Consider the following 22,630-nt stretch of genomic DNA (forward strand, 5'->3'; position numbering starts at 1 on the left):
TACAAGATAAAAAACTTTATTTCTCCTCGAATTTGAAAAGGTATTAGTTTAATTTTGATTTATTTTGTACTCTATTCTACCAGTAATATATAAATTTATTAATGCCACTTTGTTGTTCATTTTCTACATACAAATTTAACTTTTCGTTTATATTATTGTAGATGTCAACTGATGAATTTATCATTAATACTCCTTTGAGGAATATATATGATCTTTGGCAAATTATGAAGGTGTGTATATATATTTATAATGGCAAAAGTAGATGTACATTGTTTTTAAATTAAATATTTTTATAAATTTTATTTTATACAGCCTCAATCTGTTATCATACTTGGTACTATTACTGGTATCGATAAGCATTTTGGTTGGCACTATATGGAGTGTCCTAAATGTTTAATCGAGGCTGGTACAGATTTTATAGACAGCCCGAGTATGGAGGAACAATTTTTCTATGTTTGCAAGAACCCTAATTGTGATGAAAGTGTTATATATCCAGTTCCAAGGTAATATGATAATTTGTTATCTTTTTTAATATTTATATGTTTTGTAAAATAATCTGTTTGTATATATTTGTCATTCTATTTAACTTAATTAGATTCAAAATAAAAGTTCAAGTGGAAGACAACAGTGATGATGTTCCACTAATATTATTTCATCCTTTGGTTGATGAAATCATTGAAAAAGTTGTTCTAAAGTCGGCTGAACAATTGTTTCAAGAAAATATAACACCTGTATGTATAAATCAATTTTCCCTTTGTATATTTTTTTAATTTTATTTTCTAAAAATTGCTTATTAACTTTTTCATAAAATATGTTGATTCATAGGTTGTTGAAAAAGTAAACTTTCCCGTGGATTTAGACAACTTGATTGGAAAGAAGTTTGCCTTTAAAATTGAGATAACAAATTATAATCTTACTAACTTTGATGAGATGTATTTTGTCACGAACTTGACTGATGATGAGTCAATTATTAATGAGCTCAAAGAAAAGATGAAGATTACGGAGGTAAATTTTTTTTTTCAATACAAGTTTCATACTTATTAATAGTTATAAGATTTTTAATTATATTATTTTTTAATATATTTTCACATTTCTTTTAGGTAAATGATAAAGAATTTATAAAGAAGAAAAGTCACATCCCAAGTGTGAAGGACGATGATGTTAACACCAGTTGTGATACCAATAAAAATAAAAAACGTACATTGGATGACGTCTACGTGTCTTCAACTTCAAGTACTTTCAAGACTTTGGAGAAAGTTAGCAAGAAATTAAATTAGCTCATCTTTCTATTATTAAAAATCAGATTTTTTGATTTAAACATTCAAATTTTATCAATCATTACATGATATTAAACATTCATTGGTATTTCAATATCAATGTCTGCATTGAACAGAGGTTTTTTATATTTTGTGTTGGTTTTCTTTGTGCTGAATTTCAATCGAATCTCGATTGAATCCCAATCTAATTTCATCTGAGATATCAACATTTAACTTGATTATAATATACCAACATTTAACTTGATTATAATATACCAACATTTAACTTGATGATATTTGCCTTTTTTTATATTAAGTATATCTATATATATCTAATATATCGTATACTTAATTGTAAGGTTTCCAAAGATATGTTTTTATTTGAACAGAAACATAAGTTGGTTGTTAATAGTTATTGAAAAAGTTGTTAAAACACGTAACAAGTAACGACGTTAGATATAATTATTTTTAAATCCCTTTTTTAGCAACATCTATATATAAAAAAAATTTTAACATTTTTCAATTTTCTAAATAATAATAAATTTTGTAGGAAAGAAATTTATATTTGCCAACATTTAATATTGATATGTAATAAATCTTATATTTAAAATTTTTTTAAATATAAGATAAATTTTGTAGGAAAGAAATTTATATTTGCCAACATTTAATATTGATATGTAATAAATCTTATATTGAAAATTAAGTTTTCCAAATATATAGTTAGATAGTATCGTAACATAAATAGATTGGTGAATGCTATGGAAATAGTTGTATACCAATTTAGCAATTAATGAGAACAAATCTAATTTTGTTAAAACTTCATATTTTTTTAGCAACTTTTATATATATGAAATATTAAAACAGATTTGTAAGATTTTGTTAACAAATTTACGTCAATTTAGTAATAAAAACCGATTTACAATGTATAGTATGAATGTCCTATAAATACCCATTTTTCGTTTCATTATTTCTCATTCATAGATTCTTACACATAACACCTCCACTAACCCGGTTAGTTATTGTAAAGTATCTTATACAATTTTTGATATTTAATTGATAGTTCTCAAGTGTTTATACAATAAGATTTTATACAATCGTTTTTTGTTTATTTTTATTTTTGTTATCAGAGTATTAAGGATCATGGAACGTATTGCTGATGACATGATGTTTGAAGAGATCTTATCGAGACTACCTGCAAAGGTAGTTTGTCAATTCAAGTGTGTTTGCAAACAATGGTGTTATGAGTTATCGACACCAAAGTTTGTTTTAATACATACTCGACGAGTTTCAAACTTACTACAAAAGAAGCTGCTCTCTTTGAATGAAAATACCATTGTCGTTGACGACATAGTATCTGGCAACTTGGAAGTCGAAACCGTTAAAGTCGTAACTTTTCCATACGATGTCGAGCCATCCTTTTTAATCATTATAGGTTCGTTTAACGGACTGATTTTACTTTGCATTAGGAGGACTGATGCCAATGAGCTCGTCCTTTGGAATCCAACCACTAGGCGGTTTAAGTTCATATCGGACGACTATTTTAGTCATTATTTTGGTCGACATGACGATACGGGTGGGATGTACGTTGATGAGCACAACGATCTGAAAGTGCTTCATATTAACTGTTTCGCTGGGGCAGTTACTGCTCGTGTATATTCACGACATAATGACTCATGGAGAAAATTGAGTTTCTTGAAAGGATGTATGTTAGGTTCAAACTTTTATTCATGGTCTCATGGAATTTATTCCGGCAAAACAATTTATTTCACTGTTTCCAATTACTTTATTCCACCTGGTGAATGTAACATTGTTGCTTTTGATGTTATATCTGAATCGTTCAGTATTCTTCGTTTTCCCGAGCATATTCAAGCCAGTCCTTGCCAAGTGCATTTTCTAACAATTTCGAACAAGCTTCATGGCATTGTTGTTAAATATTCTGAAGAACTAACTGCAGAATTGGTCAAATATGAACATGATGATTGGATAACGGTATTTTCTTTCAGCAATGCTCGCATAGTTCAACATTTGGAGCCGCAGCAAAGGACGAATATAATTCACGACAATAAGTGGTTGATAACAAGTATTTGGGGAGATACTGTTGAGGTTCTACTGTGCAACGATTCTTTTAACTACATTCAACAGGTTGACAGCTTTAACGGACCTAAAGGCGCATTATTTTTGGAGACAATCGTTTCCCCTTGCTGATAGAAAAATTTAATTAAATTCATACTAATTCATCTTTTGTTTATCGAACTATTTAATTTGTTTCAAGTTTTTGTGTTTTATCTGTTCCTTAGTTTAATAATAAAAGAATTAAGTGTATTACGTTTCATGTTTAATTATGTCAAAAAAATTGCTCTATTAAATTACAGATTTGGACGGCCCAATGATAGTTAGGACGGCCCAATGATAGTTTACAAATTAAATGTGTAGGTCAGTATTTGTTGCTATATGTGATTTTGTATTATTTTTTATAAAGCGGCCCAATCAATTTTTATAAAGCGGCCCATTAACCTGGTATAATTAGTTTTTCCATTACTACAATACCATATGTCAATAAAAAATATAATGTTAGTATTTACTTATATACGTTTACACAACTTTCCTATTTAACTGAATATTTGTATTACTAATTTCAAAGATTTTATACACAAGTTATAATTGTGTATCCAAAAATACCCCAATCTTTTCAAAATGCCAGTCAAAGCTGTAAACATATTTCAATTTAATAATTATATTTTTATTCTGATTTCATATAATTAATAAGGTTTAAAAAAATACTATCATACTAAATGAGATTGACTATATCTATATACATTTTACAAAAGTTAACGTGGTTTATGTACATATCTTTTTAATCCTTTGCTATATGGACCGAATATCCATGCTATTACTCAACATTAGTAAACATCAACAAATATCACTTTTCAAATCTTCATACAATCATCACATACAAATATCTTCATCATCTCCAAACATTATTATAATTATATTTCACTCTTAACCTAAAAGTTAATTATATAAAAGCCTTTTGAAAACAACCAAGAACTTTTTGTTATCAACATCATGGGACAAAAAGGATAATTAATCATCAAATTAGTTTGTACTTGGATTTAATTCTTGCTTATTGCTTAAAATCCCTGTGAACTTATAGTCGGAACTCTTCATCTTCTTCGACGAACCATATTGACTATATGTCCTCATACGACAATCATTCATTCATTCTCCAGACGAATGAACCTAACTCTTAAAGATCTCCCGTAGTCACTGTAAATACGTTATATATATATTTAGATATATAAATTTCATATTGTATAAGTTTGTATTTTCAAATTTAAAATATTTACTGTACAGTCATACCAATATTAGTCACTTTAAATACATTATATAGTTTTAAAATTAATCCTACAAACTTATAACATAACTCCACGAGATATGCAAGCAATGCGAACCGCCCATCCATGGGTATCCGGACTATATATATAGGAGATATTTTAGTAATATCTCTCACACAATATTTCAGTTATTTATATTGCTTCATCTCGAGAACCAAGGAATCCTTTGATCTTCAACAAGTTCATCAAAAAACCTCAAAATCTACATCGGTAATATCCTGAATATTTCATACCTAAAATGTTTTTGGTGTATTGTTTTCATGTTATTTACTTTAAATGTAAAGCTTTCCATCTCCGATTATGTATCTATACATGCAATCCCATACCTTGATCTTTTGTTTGTCTTCATAAAATATTTCTGGTTAAATGTTTGATTCCATCTCCGATTTGTGTATTTTTTTCATCTTTTTTATTGGAAATTATTTGTTCTTTATGGTAATAATCTATGTCTTCAATCTTATACAAGTATTTTGTATAAGATTATCTTCAATCATATACTTGGATAGTATGTGTTTGTTGATGTTTTATCTATAGATTAAACTGGAAACCAAAACAATACTCGAGATTGTTTGGTCTGGAGTGTAATAATCTATGTCTTCAATCTTGTACAATGGAATTTTGTTTATATTGTTATGGTACAGTGATCGAAAGTATTGGGTTTGACATAAACTTATTTGAAGATTTCGTGTTTTTATTAATGGATTTTGTTTTCATTAGGTTTACTGTTAATGGTTAGATTTGGTGATTTTATATAAATATTTTCTATTTTTTAATGTCTTTTATTTATATTTTTTGAACATCCTGTTTGAAGTTTTAAAATTATTCTATTATGGTTATTGTATAAAATTTTACTATTATAAAATTTTTGATATTCAATTGATAGTTCTCAAGTGTTTATACGATAAGTTTTTATACAATCGTTTTTGTTAATTTTTTTGTTTTGTTATCAGAGTATTAAGGATCATGGAACGTATTGGTGATGACATGATGTTTGAAGAGATATTATCGAGACTACCTGCGAAGGTAGTTTGTCAATTGAAGTGTGTTTGCAAACAATGGTGTTATGAGTTATCTACACCAAAGTTTGTTTTAATACATACTCGACGTCTTTCAAACTTACTACAAAAGAAGCTGCTCTCTTTGAATGAACATACCATTGTCGTTGACAACATACTATCTGGCAACTTGGAAGTCGATACCAGAAAAATCATCACTTTTCCATACGATGTCCAGCCATCAAGATTAATCATTATAGGTTCGTTTAATGGACTGATTTTACTTTGCATTAGGAGGACTGATGCGAATGAGCTCGTCCTTTGGAATCCAACGATTAGGCGTTTTAAGTTGATATCGGACGACTATTTTAGACATTATTTTGGTCGACATGACGATACGGGTGGGATGTACGTTGACGAGCACAACGATCTGAAGGTGCTTCATATTAACTGTTTCGCTGGCGCAGTTACTGCTCGTGTATATTCACGACATAATGACTCATGGAGAAACTTGAGTTTCTTGAAAGGATGTTTGTTTGGTTCAAGTTTTTATTCATGGTCTCACGGAATTTATTCCGGCAAAACAGTTTATTTCACTGTTTCCAATTACTGGATTCCACCTGGTGAATGTAACATTGTTGCCTTTGATGTTATATCTGAATCGTTCAGTATTATTCGTTTTCCCGAGCGTATTCAAGTCAATCCTTGCCAAGTGCATTTTCTAACAATTTCGGACAGGCTCCATGGCATTGTTGTTCGATATTCTGATGAACTAACTGCAGAATTGGTCAAATATGAACATGATGATTGGATAACGGTATTTTCTTTCACCAATGCTCGCATAGTTCAACAATTGGATCCGCAGCAAAGGATGAGTATAATTCAAGACAACAAGTGGTTGGTAACAAGTATTTGGGGAGATACTGTAGAAGTTCTACTGTGCAATGATTCTTTTAACTACATTCAACATGTTGACAGCTTTAACGGACCTAAAGGCGCATTATTTTTGGAGACAATCGTTTCGCCTTTCTGATAGAAAAATTTATTTAATTTGATACTATTTTATCTTTTGTTTATCGAACTATTTAATTTGTTTCAAGTGTCTTGTGTTTTATCTTTTCCTTAGTTTAATACTAAAAGAATTAAGTGTATTATGTTTCATGTTTAATTATGTTAAAAAATTTGCTATATTAAATTACATATATGGACGGCCCAATGATAGTTTGGACGGCCCAATGATAGTTTACAAATTTAAATTGTAGGCCAGTATTTGTTTGTATATGTGATTGTGTATTATTTTTTATAAAGCAGCCCAATCAATTTTTATAAACCGGCCCATTAACATGGTATAATTACATTTTATATTACTATAATACCATATGTCAATAAAAAATATATTACTCAAATTTACTTATATACGTTTACACAACTTTCCTATTTAACTTAATATTTGTATTAGTTATTTAAAAGATTTTATACACTATTTATAACTTTGTATCCAAAAATACCCCAATCTTTTCAAAATGCCAGTCAAAGCTTTTAACATATTTCAATTTAATAATTATATTTTTTTTCTGTGATCATTTAATTAATAAGGTTTAAAAAAATACTATCATACTAAATGAGTTTGACTATATCATAGCCGTTTTACAAAAGTTTACGGGGTTTTATGTAAATATGTTTTTAATCCTTTGCTATCTGGACCGAATATCACCGCTATTACAGAGAATTATTAAACATCAACAAATATCACTTTTGAAAACTTCATACAATCATCACATAGAAATATCTTCACCATCTCCAAACATTATTATAATTATATTTCACTCTTAACCTAATACTTAATAATTCCACATGAAACCTTTAAACACTCATGGAGGCCAAATTGGAATATTACTAAAACCGAATAAAAGATTTTGTTAGGACGGGAAAGAACATACCAATTAGTTTACTAATTTTATCTATGTATTTGATTTTTCAAATATAATTTTCCCTATCCCGGGATGTTCCCGGGTGATAGCCTAGTATAGATTATAAATGAGTAGAAGATTAAACTAAATAATAATTATCCATAAGATATTAAACTAAATAATATTTAATAGAAGGGTTATTTATAATTAATTAGAAAAGATTAAATTAAAATAATAATTATCTATAAGAGATGCCCTAATATGATGACAAGTGTCCTCAAAGTATTATATAGTATAGATGTTTAGTGTTTCATAAGTTTTTAATCATAAAAAATATTAAGTATTTCAATACAAAATCAATTTTGAATATGGAACTACGAGAAAAACATAGGTGTTTGTTTTTTCAGAGGTAAAATGTCTGCAGTCTGCGGACCACATCTGCAGACATCTGTAACTGAATAGGTGGACCAAAGTCTGTAAGAAGAAGACTGTTTATTTTTTAACTTCTTAACACCAATCAACTTATTAACATAATCAAAATTCAGAATTCAAACACCTATAATCAACTTATTAACATAATCAAAATTCAGAATTTAAACACCAATAATCAAACACAAAACAATCCATTCTCGTTTAATCTTCTGTGAAACCGTCTCCATTCTCTACAAAAAACACAAAACAATCCAACTTAAAACCCTAACAAACACTCTTTCACCTATCAATCAAACAACCACAATTCAAAATCAAATCAAACCTACCGTATTTGCGCCGTAAACTGACGATCCATTAACAGATCCATTGACGGATTTTGACGATTTCGCCTCGATTGTCTTCGGCTTGGTCTCGGTTGCGACGACGCGAGTCTTCACTCTGTTCCGGCGGTTAACCTTAATAATGGTTGGAAACGGACAGTGTACGACGGTGAATCCGGTGCTTCTATCCTTGATGAAAGAGTTGATTCTGCAGCAGTTGAGTTGAGAAGATGCTTCCATGGCGGAATCGAAGAGAAGTAGAGAAGATTCGATGGCTAAATTTTTTTGTGGTTAGGGCCGGTGGTGTGGTGGAGGAGGAGGGGTGGTTGGCGACGTAGGGGGAGGAGGAGGGGAGAAGGAACTAGGGCAGTGTTTGTTGCATATGGGAAAAAAAGAAGGAGAAAAGGTACGAAGACCTTGATCCATGTCTGCACCAAAAAGAGGTCGCGCAGACATTTTTTAATGAAAGGTCTTCGAGAAAACAAACATACTACAGACTCAAACGTCTGGGTGTGGTCTGCGTGGGGCAGACGTAAGAGGTCCTAAAGATCTTTTCACAAAAAACAAACACCCCAATAGTGTGTTTGTATGCGCTGAGATGTAATGTTAGAGAGGAGGGTGAAGTAAGAGATTATATAAGCGTCTTATACGTCATAGGTGACATAGTATACATGTGTTTAAGCAATTCTCCTTCTTTAAGACCATTTTGTGTGGGCTCACGCTCTTCGCCGCCTAAGCACTATAGCGCCCCAAACATTGCTACACGGGCACCATGGGAGACGCCATGGTTGATGTTGTTGTGTCCTTCGTGAGCGCCAACAAGTTGATTGTTTGAATAATTAATACTTGACCGTTGGGAAACGGTAAAATATATTTTGTTTTTATTTAAATCCTCTATATAAATCTCTATCTTCTACCAATGTATACCACAGCTCTCTAACTTTTCATACTACAAAATCAATCATCTCTTAACATTTCCTACCATTTTATGGCATAACAATGGACCGAGGAAAAGGACATCACTTTGGCTACGAGTTTGATGCTTGTTGCAGAGCCATGGCAGCCTCCTGATTTTGTTTCTCATTGGAACACGATTTTGACACGCTTTCATCAATAAGTGGGTGCAAACAATGAATCACATTACTGGTAGATTTATTATGATGCGAAAAATGTGTGAGAAATTTGAGAGGCTCTTTATCAATGTCATGAATAACAAAGAGGGCTTAACTGAAGATCAAGCGATTGAGACAGCCCGTGTCAAGTTCCAACAACTTCAAAACACTAGCTTTCTTCATCTTCCGATCTTCCGACTTGGAGAATTTTGGATGGTCATTTTAATTAAGCCGTTTATTTTAATTAACTTTCTTATGTATTGTTTTTAATTAAGTTGGGTTGTTATCTTTTTTATTCTAGTTTAATGATTTTTTTTATGTTTTATCTTAATTTTTCTTTTAAAACTTACGTTTTTTATAATATTTATTATTTTAAAATACATCTAAATAAAAATATAATAATTGAGTAATGGTTATAGAAGTTTTATCCTATTGCATGTTAGTTAACAATAAAGCCCCTTGCTAAAGTAGGCGTTGGGATGGCGTGACTTTATCCCACACCACCCAGCCTTAGGCTATACGGTGTGGGATAAAACTTCTAGGGGTTTTGTTAGATTACATCAGCACTCCTATTTAACGTTGACAACGTAAAATAAAGCTCCTTTAAATATAAAAAATAAATTAAAATAAAAGAAATCTGCTTGGTAAGGATAAGTAGGTCCCCCAAGTCAACCCCAATGGCGCTCGTGACGCAGCTGGCGAAGCCACCTATAGCGCTCTCGCAACAGTGTTTGGGGCACTATGGAGGTGATATGGCAGGGTGTGGCGTGAGCCCGCGCCATCCAGCCTTAAGAGCTAGAGTTTTGTTTGATGTGTCGAATAAAAACAAATAAACTCACATATTAGCCCTTGTACTTTATTACATTTCTATAGTTACTCCTTATTTTATTCGATATTTACTCAAATGACGTATCGTTCAGCGTTATCTAGGGTTTATATCTTTGACCATGGCCAATGCAAAGCATTTAGCTTGCATTTGGCTTATGTGGATTTAGCATTTGAGGGGGGTTTGCATTTGAGTGGAATGTTCTTGGGGAAGAATTGTGCATTTGGTAGGATGGTGAGCCTCTATGTTTGTTTTGTATTTATTTTACTCTTTTCTTGTTTAAATTTATTTTGATATGCATAAATGAGTTGTATACTAGAAGTTTTAATGACTTATATATCTTTTTTTTTTCATTTCACATATAGTAATTGGACAATATAACAAAAAAAATGTATTGTTTTTATTTTAAAACATAAGTTTATTAATGTTACTTTAATTAAAAAAATGATACAAAAGTTTAAGATACGTATATATTAATGTTCATGTTTAGACGTTTAATGTTTTGTTTTTATAACTTTCGATATAATATTGATATAAATAAGTTAATTGTTAAAAATAAATGTAAATGTGGTGATGATGTGGAAATATAAGTATTGATAAATATGTTTGTAAGAGTGGAGAGAAAATGTGTATTTTTAGTGTATTTGCGGAAATCTAATGTGACAGCTGATTAGGCATGTTTGTAAATGCATTTATAGGTGATGGTCTAAGAAACTGTTATGTGAACCAGAAACTGAAACATTACAAACATCGCATGCCTTATCAATCACTGCTTGGTTCAGCTTTGATTGTTCATGAAGGTCTTTTAACGCAAATTACTGTTTAATCAGTTATGAAATTCATTGACAGAGCCCTAACACAATTTGTTCTTAAAACTTGTTTAATTTGTAGTTTAGAAGTTGTAGCATTTTAGACTATGATTGGAATATTGAAGAGAAAACAGTTATTTTGCACCATTAGTTGATAATTTTACAGTTATTACAATATCCACTTCTACCCAAACACCAACAACTGATTAATCAGTTTAAACTCCCATCCAAACATCTCCCTCTTACTGTGTAAGATACTTGCATTACCTTACACTGATAACCGGGGAGCTACAATATCAGCCCCTGATAACAACGCTGACTGGGATAACCGAAGATCATTGACAGATAACGTTCCGGTTTTATCAAAATCTAGTGTTTCAAACTCATCCACGATCGGTGTGATGTCGTCTTGGCTGATCTTTCCCATCTCTTTTAACTTGTACAGAACAAACTCTGCAGCCCTGTTGAATACCAACCAAAACATCATATCACAAGCTTATTACTAAGTTATTAAATTCTTGTTATATAATAATATTTTATATATTTTCTACTTACACGACGACTCCATCGCCATCAAAATCAGCTGCCTCGAGGTCAGAAGTCGTTGTTTTTCTTTTAAGAACCCATTTAACCAACGATCTTTGCTTTCGTTCGCTGTACAGCAAAGCGAAAGTGAACAGCAACTGCGCTACATAAACCGTACCCAATAATATCCAAAACACAGCAAACACGCGGCTGCCAGTTGTTGTAAAACATGTATGTATGTACCCGAGGCCTGTAAGCGTTGCAACAACACAATAAAACGCGTGAACAAAGTCCAAATCTTCAACTTCAAGTAACAGACCTGTTCCTGCACCCATAAGTACCAAAAGCAATAATACCAAGATGATACACTTGTTCCTCGCTGTATTCGTTTTCATTTTCTTAAGGATTTGTGCTTCACCGATGGTTTCGTGTAGATGTAACGCCTTTTCTAGTATTCGTTCTTGTTTTACCACTAAAACCTCGGCTGCTTTACCTAAAACCAACCCCACAATTAACATGCCCAAGACCACAAACAGACACGCGAGTAGGATTGTGAGAGTGCTATCCGGAATAACGTCTCCATAACCGACAGATGTCATCGTTACAACAGTGAAGTACAGCGCATCGAGTACGCTGTTCGTTTTGTTTCCTGCAATCTGGTGTCTGGTCAGATGAAAACAAAGTGTACCTGCAGCTAAATAGACCAACAATACGACACCTATTTTCCAGTAACTCGGGCTAAACTGATCAAAAACAGACTTGGGACATTGTTTAACTGCATCGGTTTTTTTATCATAAGTAAACGAATCGGCCAGTGGGGCACTTTTAAGTCGCCGAAATCTTCTTCTCTTGGCGGAAGCTATATGATCGGTTACACGCGGGTGCTTCGGTGAAGCTTGCTTTTCGCCATTAGTTGTCATGGCTAGACACTTGTGAGCAATATTCTGGAAACTCTAGGAAACAATACAAAATGTCAAATATTGAAAAAGCCAGTAAGTTTTTTTTTTTTTTTTAAATTTAATTTTTTTTGGCCAGAGTTCGTGTAATGATAGTTTTAACAGTATTGCAAACTTACATATGAACTTATGAGGAAACAGGGTGGCTCCGGCGAGGGTATTACTGGTCAGTTTCGTATAGTTTACCGAAGCTGATCGGATACTTTGAAGGTGGAGTAGGGAAGAAAACAAAGTGGTTCAGGCAGGGGTACAGCTATGTGTGTCATTTATAACATTGTCATATCCAAACACACTCTAAAATTATGAATATGTGAACACACATAGCTGGAAACTCTAGGAAACAATACAAAATGTCAAATATTGAAAAAGCCAGTAAGTTTTTTTTTTTTTTTTAAATTTAATTTTTTTTGGCCAGAGTTCGTGTAATGATAGTTTTAACAGTATTGCAAACTTACATATGAACTTATGAGGAAACAGGGTGGCTCCGGCGAGGGTATTACTGGTCAGTTTCGTATAGTTTACCGAAGCTGATCGGATACTTTGAAGGTGGACACTTGTGATGGCAAAACTATCCAAACACACTCTAAAGTTTGCTCTGCTTCCTTCCATCAGCCGATGAATATGTGAACTTCCTACCACGCATATTGTACTCAATAAGCCCTGAGTGAAGAATAAAACTGTTAAAATTATTAGCACATGACTGCTGATCCTGGACGGCCCGCTAATTGTTAACGAAGTTTTGAATTGGGCTAAACACTCTAATAAAAATATCTTCCTTCTCAAGATTGACTTCGAAAAGGCGTACGACAATGTTAATTGGAACTTTATTCTCGATATGCTCCTTCAGTTGGGTTTCTCGGTTAAGTGGCGTTCTTGGATCAAGGGTGTGCTGTCGTCGGCTAGGGCGTCGGTTTTGGTTAACGGCGCGCCATCCTTCGAATTCAAATGCTTTAAAGGCATGCGTCAAGGTGACCCTTTGTCTCCTTTTCTCTTCGTTATTGTGATGGAAGCTCTATCGTGCATGATTAGGAAGGCTTGTAGTTTGGAGATAGTTAAAGGAGTTGCTCTCCCAAATGGAGGTCCTGTTGTCTCTCACCTTCTCTACGCTGATGATGCGGTTATTTTGGGAGAGTGGTCCAGGGATAATATTATAAATGTTGTTAGAATTTTGAGGTGTTTTCATCTTTGTTCGGGCCTCAAGATTAATCTCTCTAAGTCTAGTTTGTTCGGGGTCGGTCCGTCTCTTAATGAGGTGACGGAAATGGCAGGCATCGTTGGGTGTAAGGCTGGTTCTTTCCCATGCAAGTTCCTTGGTTTGAAAGTGGGGGCAAACATGAATCGTTATGAAAGTTGGAGACCGGTTTTTGACGCTTTGGAAAATCGCCTCACTATGTGGAAGGCCTCGTTACTCTCCATTGGTGGGAGGGTTACGCTGATTCGTTCGGTTCTCGATAGCCTTCCTAATTATTATTTTTCCATATATAGAGCCCCGGTAAAAGTGGTGAGTGATCTGGAAGCCTTGGTGAGAAAATTCCTTTGGGGGGGGACTTCGGAGATTAGAAAGGTTCATTGGGTTGCGTGGGATAGGGTGGCGTCGCCGCTTGAATCGGGGGGTTTAGGGATCCAACGTTTAAGAGACATTAACTTGGCTCTCTTATCTAAATGGGGGTGGAGATTCAAGAACGAGCCGGATAGTCTTTGGGCAAAGGTGGTGAATGCTATTCATGCCGGGGGGTCGGCTTGGGATTTTCTTCCTTTGAAGAAATCTTTGGGTGGAGTATGGAACAACATCGTCTCGGTTATTAAACGGCCTCTGGTTGGGAACGTTCCTCTTCGGAACTTCTTTAAAGGTGAAGTTAAAAGTGGTTCTTCTATCCTTTTTTGGTTGGACCCATGGTTGTTCGACGTTCCGTTAAAAGAGAAGTTTCCTCATCTTTTTAAGCTTGAAGTGGTTAAGACGTGTTGTGTGCTTGATCGTCTTCAAGGAGAAGGGCTTTGGCTTTGGAGGCATGAGCCAGAGTCTACCGAGGAGCTATTGGAGTGGCAGACGTTATCCGTGGCATTGGGCTCGGTTACCCTCTCACCGGGTGCGGATAAGTGGCTGTGGATAGGTAATGGGTCAAAGTCTTACTCGGTGGCGGCGGTTAAGCATCTTATCAGCTCCTTCCGCGAGTATGGCAGCCGATATGTGATGAAATGGTGCAAGTGGGTCCCCAAAAAGTGTAATATTTTCGCGTGGCGCGCTGAAATGAATAGGATCCCTACGGTGGACGCTCTCAACTGCAGGGGGGTGACGGTTCTCGATGACACGTGCTGTTTCTGTGAGGAAGGTTTCGAATCGGTCTCCCATCTATTTTCGGCTTGTCCGATCTCTTTGGGAGTTTGGGAAAAGGTCAGTTTTTGGTGCCGTGTTCCGAGGTTTCTCATTTTTTCGTTCAGAGATCTTCTTGAGTTGTATAATGAGGGTGTTAGAGATTCAGTGGCTCGTGAGGCTTTGCACGGCATCGTGATTACGACTTGCTGGGTGTTATGGAAGAATAGAAATAAATTGAGATTTGATGGCAATAGAAGTAGTGTTGAGGAGATCTTTAGCGAAATTAGAGTCGTTAGTTATTTTTGGTTTAAACATAGAGCGAAGAAAGGGAATTTTGAGTGGGGAGATTGGTGTAAATTTGTGAATATGTAAGCGTTTTTCTTGTTTTCCCGTCCCGGTTTTCGGGTTCGGTGGTGTGAATGAAGTTCTCCTTTCAAAAAAAAAAACTATAGAAAAAAAAAACAAGTAAAATTTTTTTGTGGTCCCTAAAGCATCTTCAAAGGTGTGGATCTAGCAGGGGTCCTAATAATATGACTTTTTTTGTACGTTGAGTGGATGGGACCTGTATTTAATTATTTTGTTGTGATTGTTTTGTTTCTCGAGTTTTATTCTGTCAAAGAAACGTATAATAGTATCGTTAATCATGTAACGCGTCTTAACATTTTGTTCGATTATATCATATTTATGAGGCGTTTCACATGATTGGGTAAGGATAGTGTAAAAAGTGCTTAAAGTGTGAGAAGTGTATTATAACACTATATATAATACTATATAACACCATATAAACACCGTATAACAATATGTAACATCATATAATACCATATAACACTATGTAACACTATATATCATTATATAACAAATATAACACTATACATCTATCATAGACATGCTATCAGACAACCTATAGTGTTATATTTGTTATATAATGATATATAGTGTTACATAGTGTTATATGGTATTATATGGTGTTACATATTGTTATACGGTGTTTATATGGTGTTATATAGTATTATATATAGTGTTACAATACACTTCTCACACTTTGAGCACTTTTTACAGGATCCTCTACCTCACATGATTATATCATAGTATAAATCTTTTTTATATTGACAGGCAAATTAGTTAGATACCGCTATTAATAGAAAATTTGGTCGGCCAGAAGGTGTATTTAAAATCACTATGCATATGGTAGTAAAATGAAGAATGGTAGTGAATTATATTTATTTAAAGATGTGTGAAGTCCAAGTCGCTTTCCTAAAGCAATGTAAAACATGAGGGGACAGTGGCCACACTAGTACACCACTAAAATCCACATACCAATAGCTTCAGTCAAGGTCACCTTTTACACATTTACCTAACCCATAAAACACGTTCAATGTTAAGGCTGAGCTAAAATTATGATTTTGGTAAATTATTGACAACATATGATTTAGGATCATCTCTAAGGAAGCTTACGACGGCACCCGTCCACACTGGGGCTGCACAAGCTACCCGGTGTTGTTTTCTTTCATTCTGCATGGGACGGGCGTCACAGATCCTCTCTCCGGTGGCGTCTCTGAGAATTCATGTACCTTGTTCGAGCTCGAAAAAAGGTGCTCTTTCGTAATGTTTTATTATTATTTTTTTGAAAATCAAATGGGTATTGGGCTCACTAAACCTAATTCCAATGAGCTAATGTCTAAACCATACAAATTGTTATGTAAATGACCTATCTTAGAGTTGGTATGCGTATACTATTTTAAAAAAAAATTAACATATATATTGGATTTTTTTTAATAAAACACATGCCCCTCGAAATCACGGGCGGTGGTCCTCCCCGCACACCCTCATCACGGCCATTGCCTCTCTCCTTCCCCTCTCACAGACCTCACGGATGATGCCCTTGTGGACGGACGACACTCCTACTCTCTTCCCAAATTTGCTGCCAAATTTTCCTCTCTTCGACAACAACCCAAGTGGTGCCCCAAGGGCCTCTGTCGGAGGCGGTCTTATCTAAGAATTATTAAAGAGACTTACTACCGCTCAAATGTAGGAAAAAAATAATTGGTTGGTGATTGCTTAAAATAAATATTTTTCTCTGATGCAACGTTTTGATTTGTATTGAAGTTTTCTTATTCATCCTTGAATAATGTAATTGATTGAAAATACCTTTTGTGGGTCAGAAGTCTTTAAAGAGAGGGCATGGCCTTATAACATGTTTCTGTCAATTTTAACATAAAAACCTTGATTTAAAGTTTACGTGACTCAAATTTTTGGCTTGGCCCGGTAAAACTACGTGTACAGCAATTTCTCGACGTTGATAAACCATAGCTTTGTTTACGGTAGGATCGGGTTTGCTATTTTAAAGGGGATTATAGTGCAACTTGTTGTCCGTTTACCTGCCACTTTGCTGTAAATTTTCTAATGGTATGAGTCTACTTGACTATATTGCCCTTCTATATGAAAGCTTATCACACTCTATGAAACCTTGGACTCATGCCCAATTTTACTTAGCCAATAGTTTGATCAATTTTTTGCTCTTATTAATCAGGAGTGGAAACATCTTGCAGTTTTAAGCATAAAATGACTTGTCCTTTTTGTATTTCAAAAGAGATGCTGTCATCCTTGAATGATAAACACACATGCTTATAATGTGAGTTAAAGCCTGAAGGCGTCGGTGATTTTACCTTTACATAGAGATACAATTTGCTTCCTTGACTCATCAACATTGTTGTCAGGTTCTAGCACGCTCATGATCCGGTATTATCTGACTGATGTTAATCAATGATTCAATATAGTAACTTATCATGCATGGATATTAACAGGAACTTTGAACACTTTCAAAGTGTGCATCATACCTACCAACAAGTATTTGGGTCGAGTGAGTGCAAATTAGAAACTGCACCATATGACATATGTCAATCAGCTGATGAACATATTTATGGTCGTAAAAGACTTGTTTATTATCTATTAGACATTAATCTGCAGTACTTTATGGTATTAAGTTCTAGAAAACAAAAAGTTGGGCACAGTCCCACATCTGCTAAGTGAATAATGCATTAATGAAGGGACGGACAATATAAACAGCGGCTCAAGGAGGAAGAAAGCATACCTTTCTCGGCTAAGATCAAGTGTAGTATCTGTTCTTATCAGTTTAATATCTGATATGTGGGCCATCGGCCCACTCGATATTAATCTTATTTTTCATGGGGAAAGACCCATCACAATAGCTTGCTATTTGGGGTCTTTGAGCCTTGGTACTGCACTTCTGCCTTGGCCTGGCGCACCCCTCCAAATCCTAGTTCTAACATTTTACATATTTTGGACCAAGGCGACACTCAAAGACCCCAATAGCAAGCTATTGTGATGGACCTTTCCCCATAAAAAATAAGATTAATATCGAGTGAGCCGATGGCCCACGTATCAGATATTAAACTGATAAGAACAGATACTACACTTGATCTTAGCCAAAAGGCCGAGAAAGGTATGCTTTTCCACTTCTTGGGCCTTTGTTTATATAGGCTGTCTTTTCATCTTTGTATAGTTCACTCAGCCTATGTGGGATTATGAGAGTCCTTTTTTTCCTTTTTGTGTTTCTATTTTTCTGGATTTTAATACCATAAACAAGTATGGATTAGTGTCTAAATCCTGATAATACTAGACTTTTGAGATCCTTTTCTAAATGTACCTGACTGGATTCACTGTATAACAAGCGTAATCCGTAACCTCACCCTGAAAATTGATGTTTGGAGCTCAGTGTTGCTAACTCACACTCTCTTATATATAAACTAAATTCTGTATCTCTAATACTGAATAGCTATGTGTTGGTTATATGACTACTATCACTTGGGAACTGTTAAAAATGAGCTCAGATATCCAAATTTGCTATAAAAGTGGATAGACCTGCCAGCCATTTGCATCCAATAATCCCGAAAACCAATCATCCTTAGCAGAACATTTTGACACACTTGCACCATTTGTATCATTGGCAAAAGTAAATACAGAGACCACAAGCTCAAGTGCTAGACATGCATGAAAATACAAGCAAATTTGTGATATTACCATTAACTATTGAACATTAGCAGACAAGCAAAATTATCTTTTACACGCATCAATTAGGGAAAACTCTGCAGTACCAGTTTCCCAACGTTAAGTCCACTGGTAAATACTGCAGCTATACATGATACTGTATTACTGTAAATTTAGGATTATGTTATGAACACTATGGATCCAGCCCCAACTAGCATCTATAACACCAAGCAGCCCAGTTCAAAAGTCAGTAAAAGCCCAACAATTAAATGGATGGAATGGACCATCAGACGTTATAAGCACGGGTAGAATGTGTGTGTAGGCATGAATGAGTTTATGAGTGATCTGTTTTAGTTTCCCATCTCGGTATTTCTCATCTTCTTGATTTGAGTAAAAATCTCTGTATTTACATCTTATTGATTCGAGTAATAAATCTGTGCTGACTATCTTAGATTCGAACAAACAATGACACATGACTAATATGAAAACTTACGCACCAGGCATAGGCTCTCATGCATGACCAAAGCTAGCTACGCTCAAAAGACCGATAAAATTCGAAAAAATCAGAACTATTAATTTATTGGTTGAAAATAAAAAGCTTTTAACTTTATTGGTTGAAAAATAAAAAGGTTTTAACTATAGTTTGGAGGGGTGCGCCAAGCCTAGGCAGTAGTGCAACGCCAAGGCGACACTCAAAGACCCCAATAGCAAGCTATTGTGATAGGCCTTTCCCCATAAAAAAATAAGATTAATATCGAGTGGGCCGATGGCCCACGTATCAGATATTAAACTGATAAGAACAGATACTACACTTGATCTTAGCCAAAAGGCCGAGAAAGGTATGCTTATTCCTTTATTGGGCCGCTGTTTATATAGGCAGTTCTTCATATATGTATTCTTCACTCAGCCAATGTGGGACTGTGACAGACTTATTTCACCTATGGTTTTCATTTCTCAGGGACTCAGGGTGTAATACCATAAAGCAATGTCAAATTGTCAATCAATGCCTAAATCCTGTGCCAGTCACTGAAGTCATATCTACAAGCCAAATCCATTACCTCACCCTCAAGGTTGTTGATTCAAACTCAAACTCAATGTTGCTTACTCACACCCTTATTAATAAACAAATCCTTTCTCTCTAACCCTGGTAACTATTACTGTGTTGGCTAAAGAGAAAGTATCTATCACCTGTGAACTATTATCGATGAATTCAGATATCCAAATTTGCTAAACGGTAGATTAAAATACCATCCATTTACATATAAAGCCTCTATGCCCCATACTACACCTGTGACATGTCAGCTAAAGGGTAGATAAAATTACTATCCATTTATAAGTAAAACGTTTTGATAGCAAAGGTGGAATTGCTTATTTGAAGACCTTTTCAAAATATGTTATTATGCTACACCCGTGACATGTCTATTCAAATTTAAATATCAAAACTCTTCATACACAGGCACCTCGCCAGTGGCAGATCTAGGATTCGCGCCAAGCGGTAACGTTTTATAAATAAGCGGTAACGAAATAGAAAAAACGTCAAATTTTTCCAAAATTTACACTAATTTTACACTACCGCCGGAGCGCCAAGGGGTAGCGGGGCATTACCCCTTGTTATACACTAGATCCGCCCCTGCCTCGCCTACACCATTAAGAGTATAAACAGAGTCCACAAGCTCAGCAATGCATAAGAACATAAGGAAATTATAAATAATACCATTATGTTGAAAAGCAACTAAGAGATAAATTCACTCTTGGTACCTGGTGTATATAAGGGATGATGATAAGATAATTAAGCTTTTAATTAAGGAGTAAGATAGTCTTTAACAAATGGAGTACATTATTTTTGTTGAGTCCATAAACATGATAATACTTATCCTAAAAAAGTTTAAATTACATCACCGTATTGATATTATGCATACCATTGCAATAGAATTGGTGCTTATTTACCTAAAAAGCTTACCTATGACCACGCATGAGGGAGAAGAAAGACAAAAACCAACACAGTTTAGCTATTTGAAGTGGATTTTTGAACTTGAGATGATTAAAACAGAACCTTGGGTTACATTCCACAATGGTTTTGAGCATTTTGGTTATGAATTCTTAACTAAGGTTTGGAGGGGTGCGCCAAGCCAAGGCTCGCTGTTTTTAAGCACCATCTTCATAACCTCGCTGTTTTGAACAGCCAAGTACATAAACTTCGTTGTTTTTAATAGCAAACTATATGAACTTCGCTGATTTAACCACCTGGTTAAATAACTTCGCTGTTTTTAACAGCAATCTTCATAAACTTCACTGATTTTAACCACATGGTTAAATAACTTCATTGTTTTTAATAGCAATCTTCAAGAACTTCGCTGATTTTAACCACCAGGTTAAATAGCTTCGCTGTTTTCGACATAAAGGTTAAAAGAACTTCGCTGTGTTTTGCTATATTAATTTGGTCGTGTTTTGCTATAAGAAACAGAAACTTGTATGGCTAAGTAGTGAAACACCTTCTGTGAGTATGAAGACAATCATTTTGATGTTTAAATTACCCAGCAACATGGAGGTTTTGTAAATGTAACTTGTGAGAGTATGAAGCTAATTTTGTAAATGTAAATTGAGAGAGTATGAAGCAGTTTACGTGCACCGGAAGATTATTCGGGACTTCTTTCAACATGACGTTTTTCTCAGCTTTAAATTATGTACACATAGTGAGAAGATTTTGTGGGGAGGAGAACGATACTTCCCTTTTACCACCTTCTCACATAAGGTGTACCATTAGAATGACTCAACTGCTGTTGTGGATGCTTCTACTGCGGCTATTGAGTCTTCTTGAAGATTCAGTTGCTCAACTGGTTGGGCGGTTTATGACGTTTTTCTGAGCTTTAAAGGATACTGCAGCTTCTGGTGGGGGTATGTGGCGGCGAACTATCATTCTCTGCCCCGTTTTCGGTAGGTGATTAGGATCATAATACATTTGAAGTCGCATTCTACCACATGTGACTTGGAGATGATAATGTACTAATTAGATCCTATAGTAATGTTGTTCGCTGTTACTGCATCAGCCTAGTTTTTGGTCACCCTCCCCTCTCACGCGTATGTAGGCTTTTGCAAATCCTCAAACATCACCGAAGCTGCAGAATCGTTACTGAAGGTGCGAACAACCCGTTCCATATCACTTTACGGGTCGAAGAGCCTGTGACAACCTTCTGACCTTATATGGAAACTCGATATACGAAGAAACCGGACGGGTTTAAATTCATTTAGTTTCTGTTTTGCACCTCTCCATTAGAAATGCTTTGTTAAGTAACAGTGTATTTCTGCACACAACTCAGCATTTTAAATGCATTTTTTATTCAATTAAAATAGTACTGCATGTATGTAATGTTGCGAGTTTGATAGATCCTATTGTAATGTTGTAATATTGTTGAATTACTTAATAAAAAAGTTTGTTAAATTTGGTGTTGTAACATCTTGTGTTGTTGAATTCATTAATACAAATAATATTGTAATATTGTAGAATTACTTAACTGTTTGTCAAAAATAATATTTATTGTTGTTGGAATATTAAAAAATAATACTTATATATTTTCAACCCACATGGTGGTGGGCTCCAGCAAAAGTCTGGGTCCTCACCACTATAAATACCCATGGGATTAGGGTGTCAACTCACACCAAGATTGAAGAACCACAACAACTTTCTTTTTTCAGCTCATCCTAAGAACCACAACAACTTTCTTTTTTCACTTCATCCGATCAATTTTCCGCCAAATTCCCTTTGTTATTTAAT

At 34.6% G+C, this 22,630-nt stretch overlaps 2 protein-coding genes, 1 long non-coding RNA gene, 1 other non-coding gene and 2 pseudogenes across 7 annotated transcripts; 2 read left to right on the top strand and 4 right to left on the bottom strand.

The window, feature by feature from the left end:
- Positions 1-8,115: 8,115 nt before the first annotated feature.
- LOC118481105 lies at positions 8,116-9,154 on the bottom strand. Its single transcript, XM_035976213.1, has 2 exons — positions 8,315-9,154; positions 8,116-8,218 (listed from the first exon to the last, which is right to left on the bottom strand). The coding sequence occupies exons 1-2, from the start codon at positions 8,546-8,548 to the stop codon at positions 8,150-8,152; spliced, it is 303 nt and encodes a 100-aa protein (XP_035832106.1). The 5' UTR covers positions 8,549-9,154; the 3' UTR covers positions 8,116-8,149.
- A 2,020-nt stretch (positions 9,155-11,174) lies between these two features.
- LOC110932120 (two-pore potassium channel 1-like) lies at positions 11,175-13,607 on the bottom strand. 4 transcript variants are annotated; one of them, XM_035976217.1, is made up of 3 exons: positions 12,992-13,607; positions 11,611-12,524; positions 11,175-11,516 (listed from the first exon to the last, which is right to left on the bottom strand). In XM_035976217.1, exons 2-3 carry the CDS (start codon positions 12,498-12,500, stop codon positions 11,324-11,326), a joined length of 1,083 nt encoding a protein of 360 aa, XP_035832110.1. In that variant the 5' UTR covers positions 12,501-12,524; positions 12,992-13,607; the 3' UTR covers positions 11,175-11,323. The 4 variants fall into 4 exon arrangements, with proteins under 4 accessions (XP_035832110.1, XP_035832109.1, XP_035832108.1 ...); XM_035976216.1 differs by lacking the exon at positions 12,992-13,607 and adding an exon at positions 12,656-12,830; XM_035976215.1 differs by lacking the exon at positions 12,992-13,607 and adding an exon at positions 12,656-12,830 and having other exon boundaries at positions 11,611-12,533.
- Positions 13,608-16,196: 2,589 nt separating this feature from the next.
- On the top strand, positions 16,197-18,034 carry LOC118481106. Its single transcript, XR_004864410.1, has 2 exons — positions 16,197-16,442; positions 17,381-18,034. It is a non-coding gene; the product is annotated as an uncharacterized LOC118481106 (long non-coding RNA).
- LOC118481642 lies at positions 17,938-18,121 on the top strand (annotated as a pseudogene).
- Positions 18,122-18,145: 24 nt separating this feature from the next.
- Positions 18,146-18,317, bottom strand: LOC118481641 (annotated as a pseudogene).
- Positions 18,318-19,504: 1,187 nt separating this feature from the next.
- Positions 19,505-19,701, bottom strand: LOC118481640. The gene has a single exon (XR_004865847.1). It is a non-coding gene; the product is annotated as a U2 spliceosomal RNA (small nuclear RNA).
- Between the last annotated feature and the right edge of the window lie 2,929 nt (positions 19,702-22,630).

This window comes from Helianthus annuus, chromosome 8, assembly GCF_002127325.2.
Source record: "Helianthus annuus cultivar XRQ/B chromosome 8, HanXRQr2.0-SUNRISE, whole genome shotgun sequence".
NCBI lineage: Eukaryota > Viridiplantae > Streptophyta > Magnoliopsida > Asterales > Asteraceae > Helianthus > Helianthus annuus.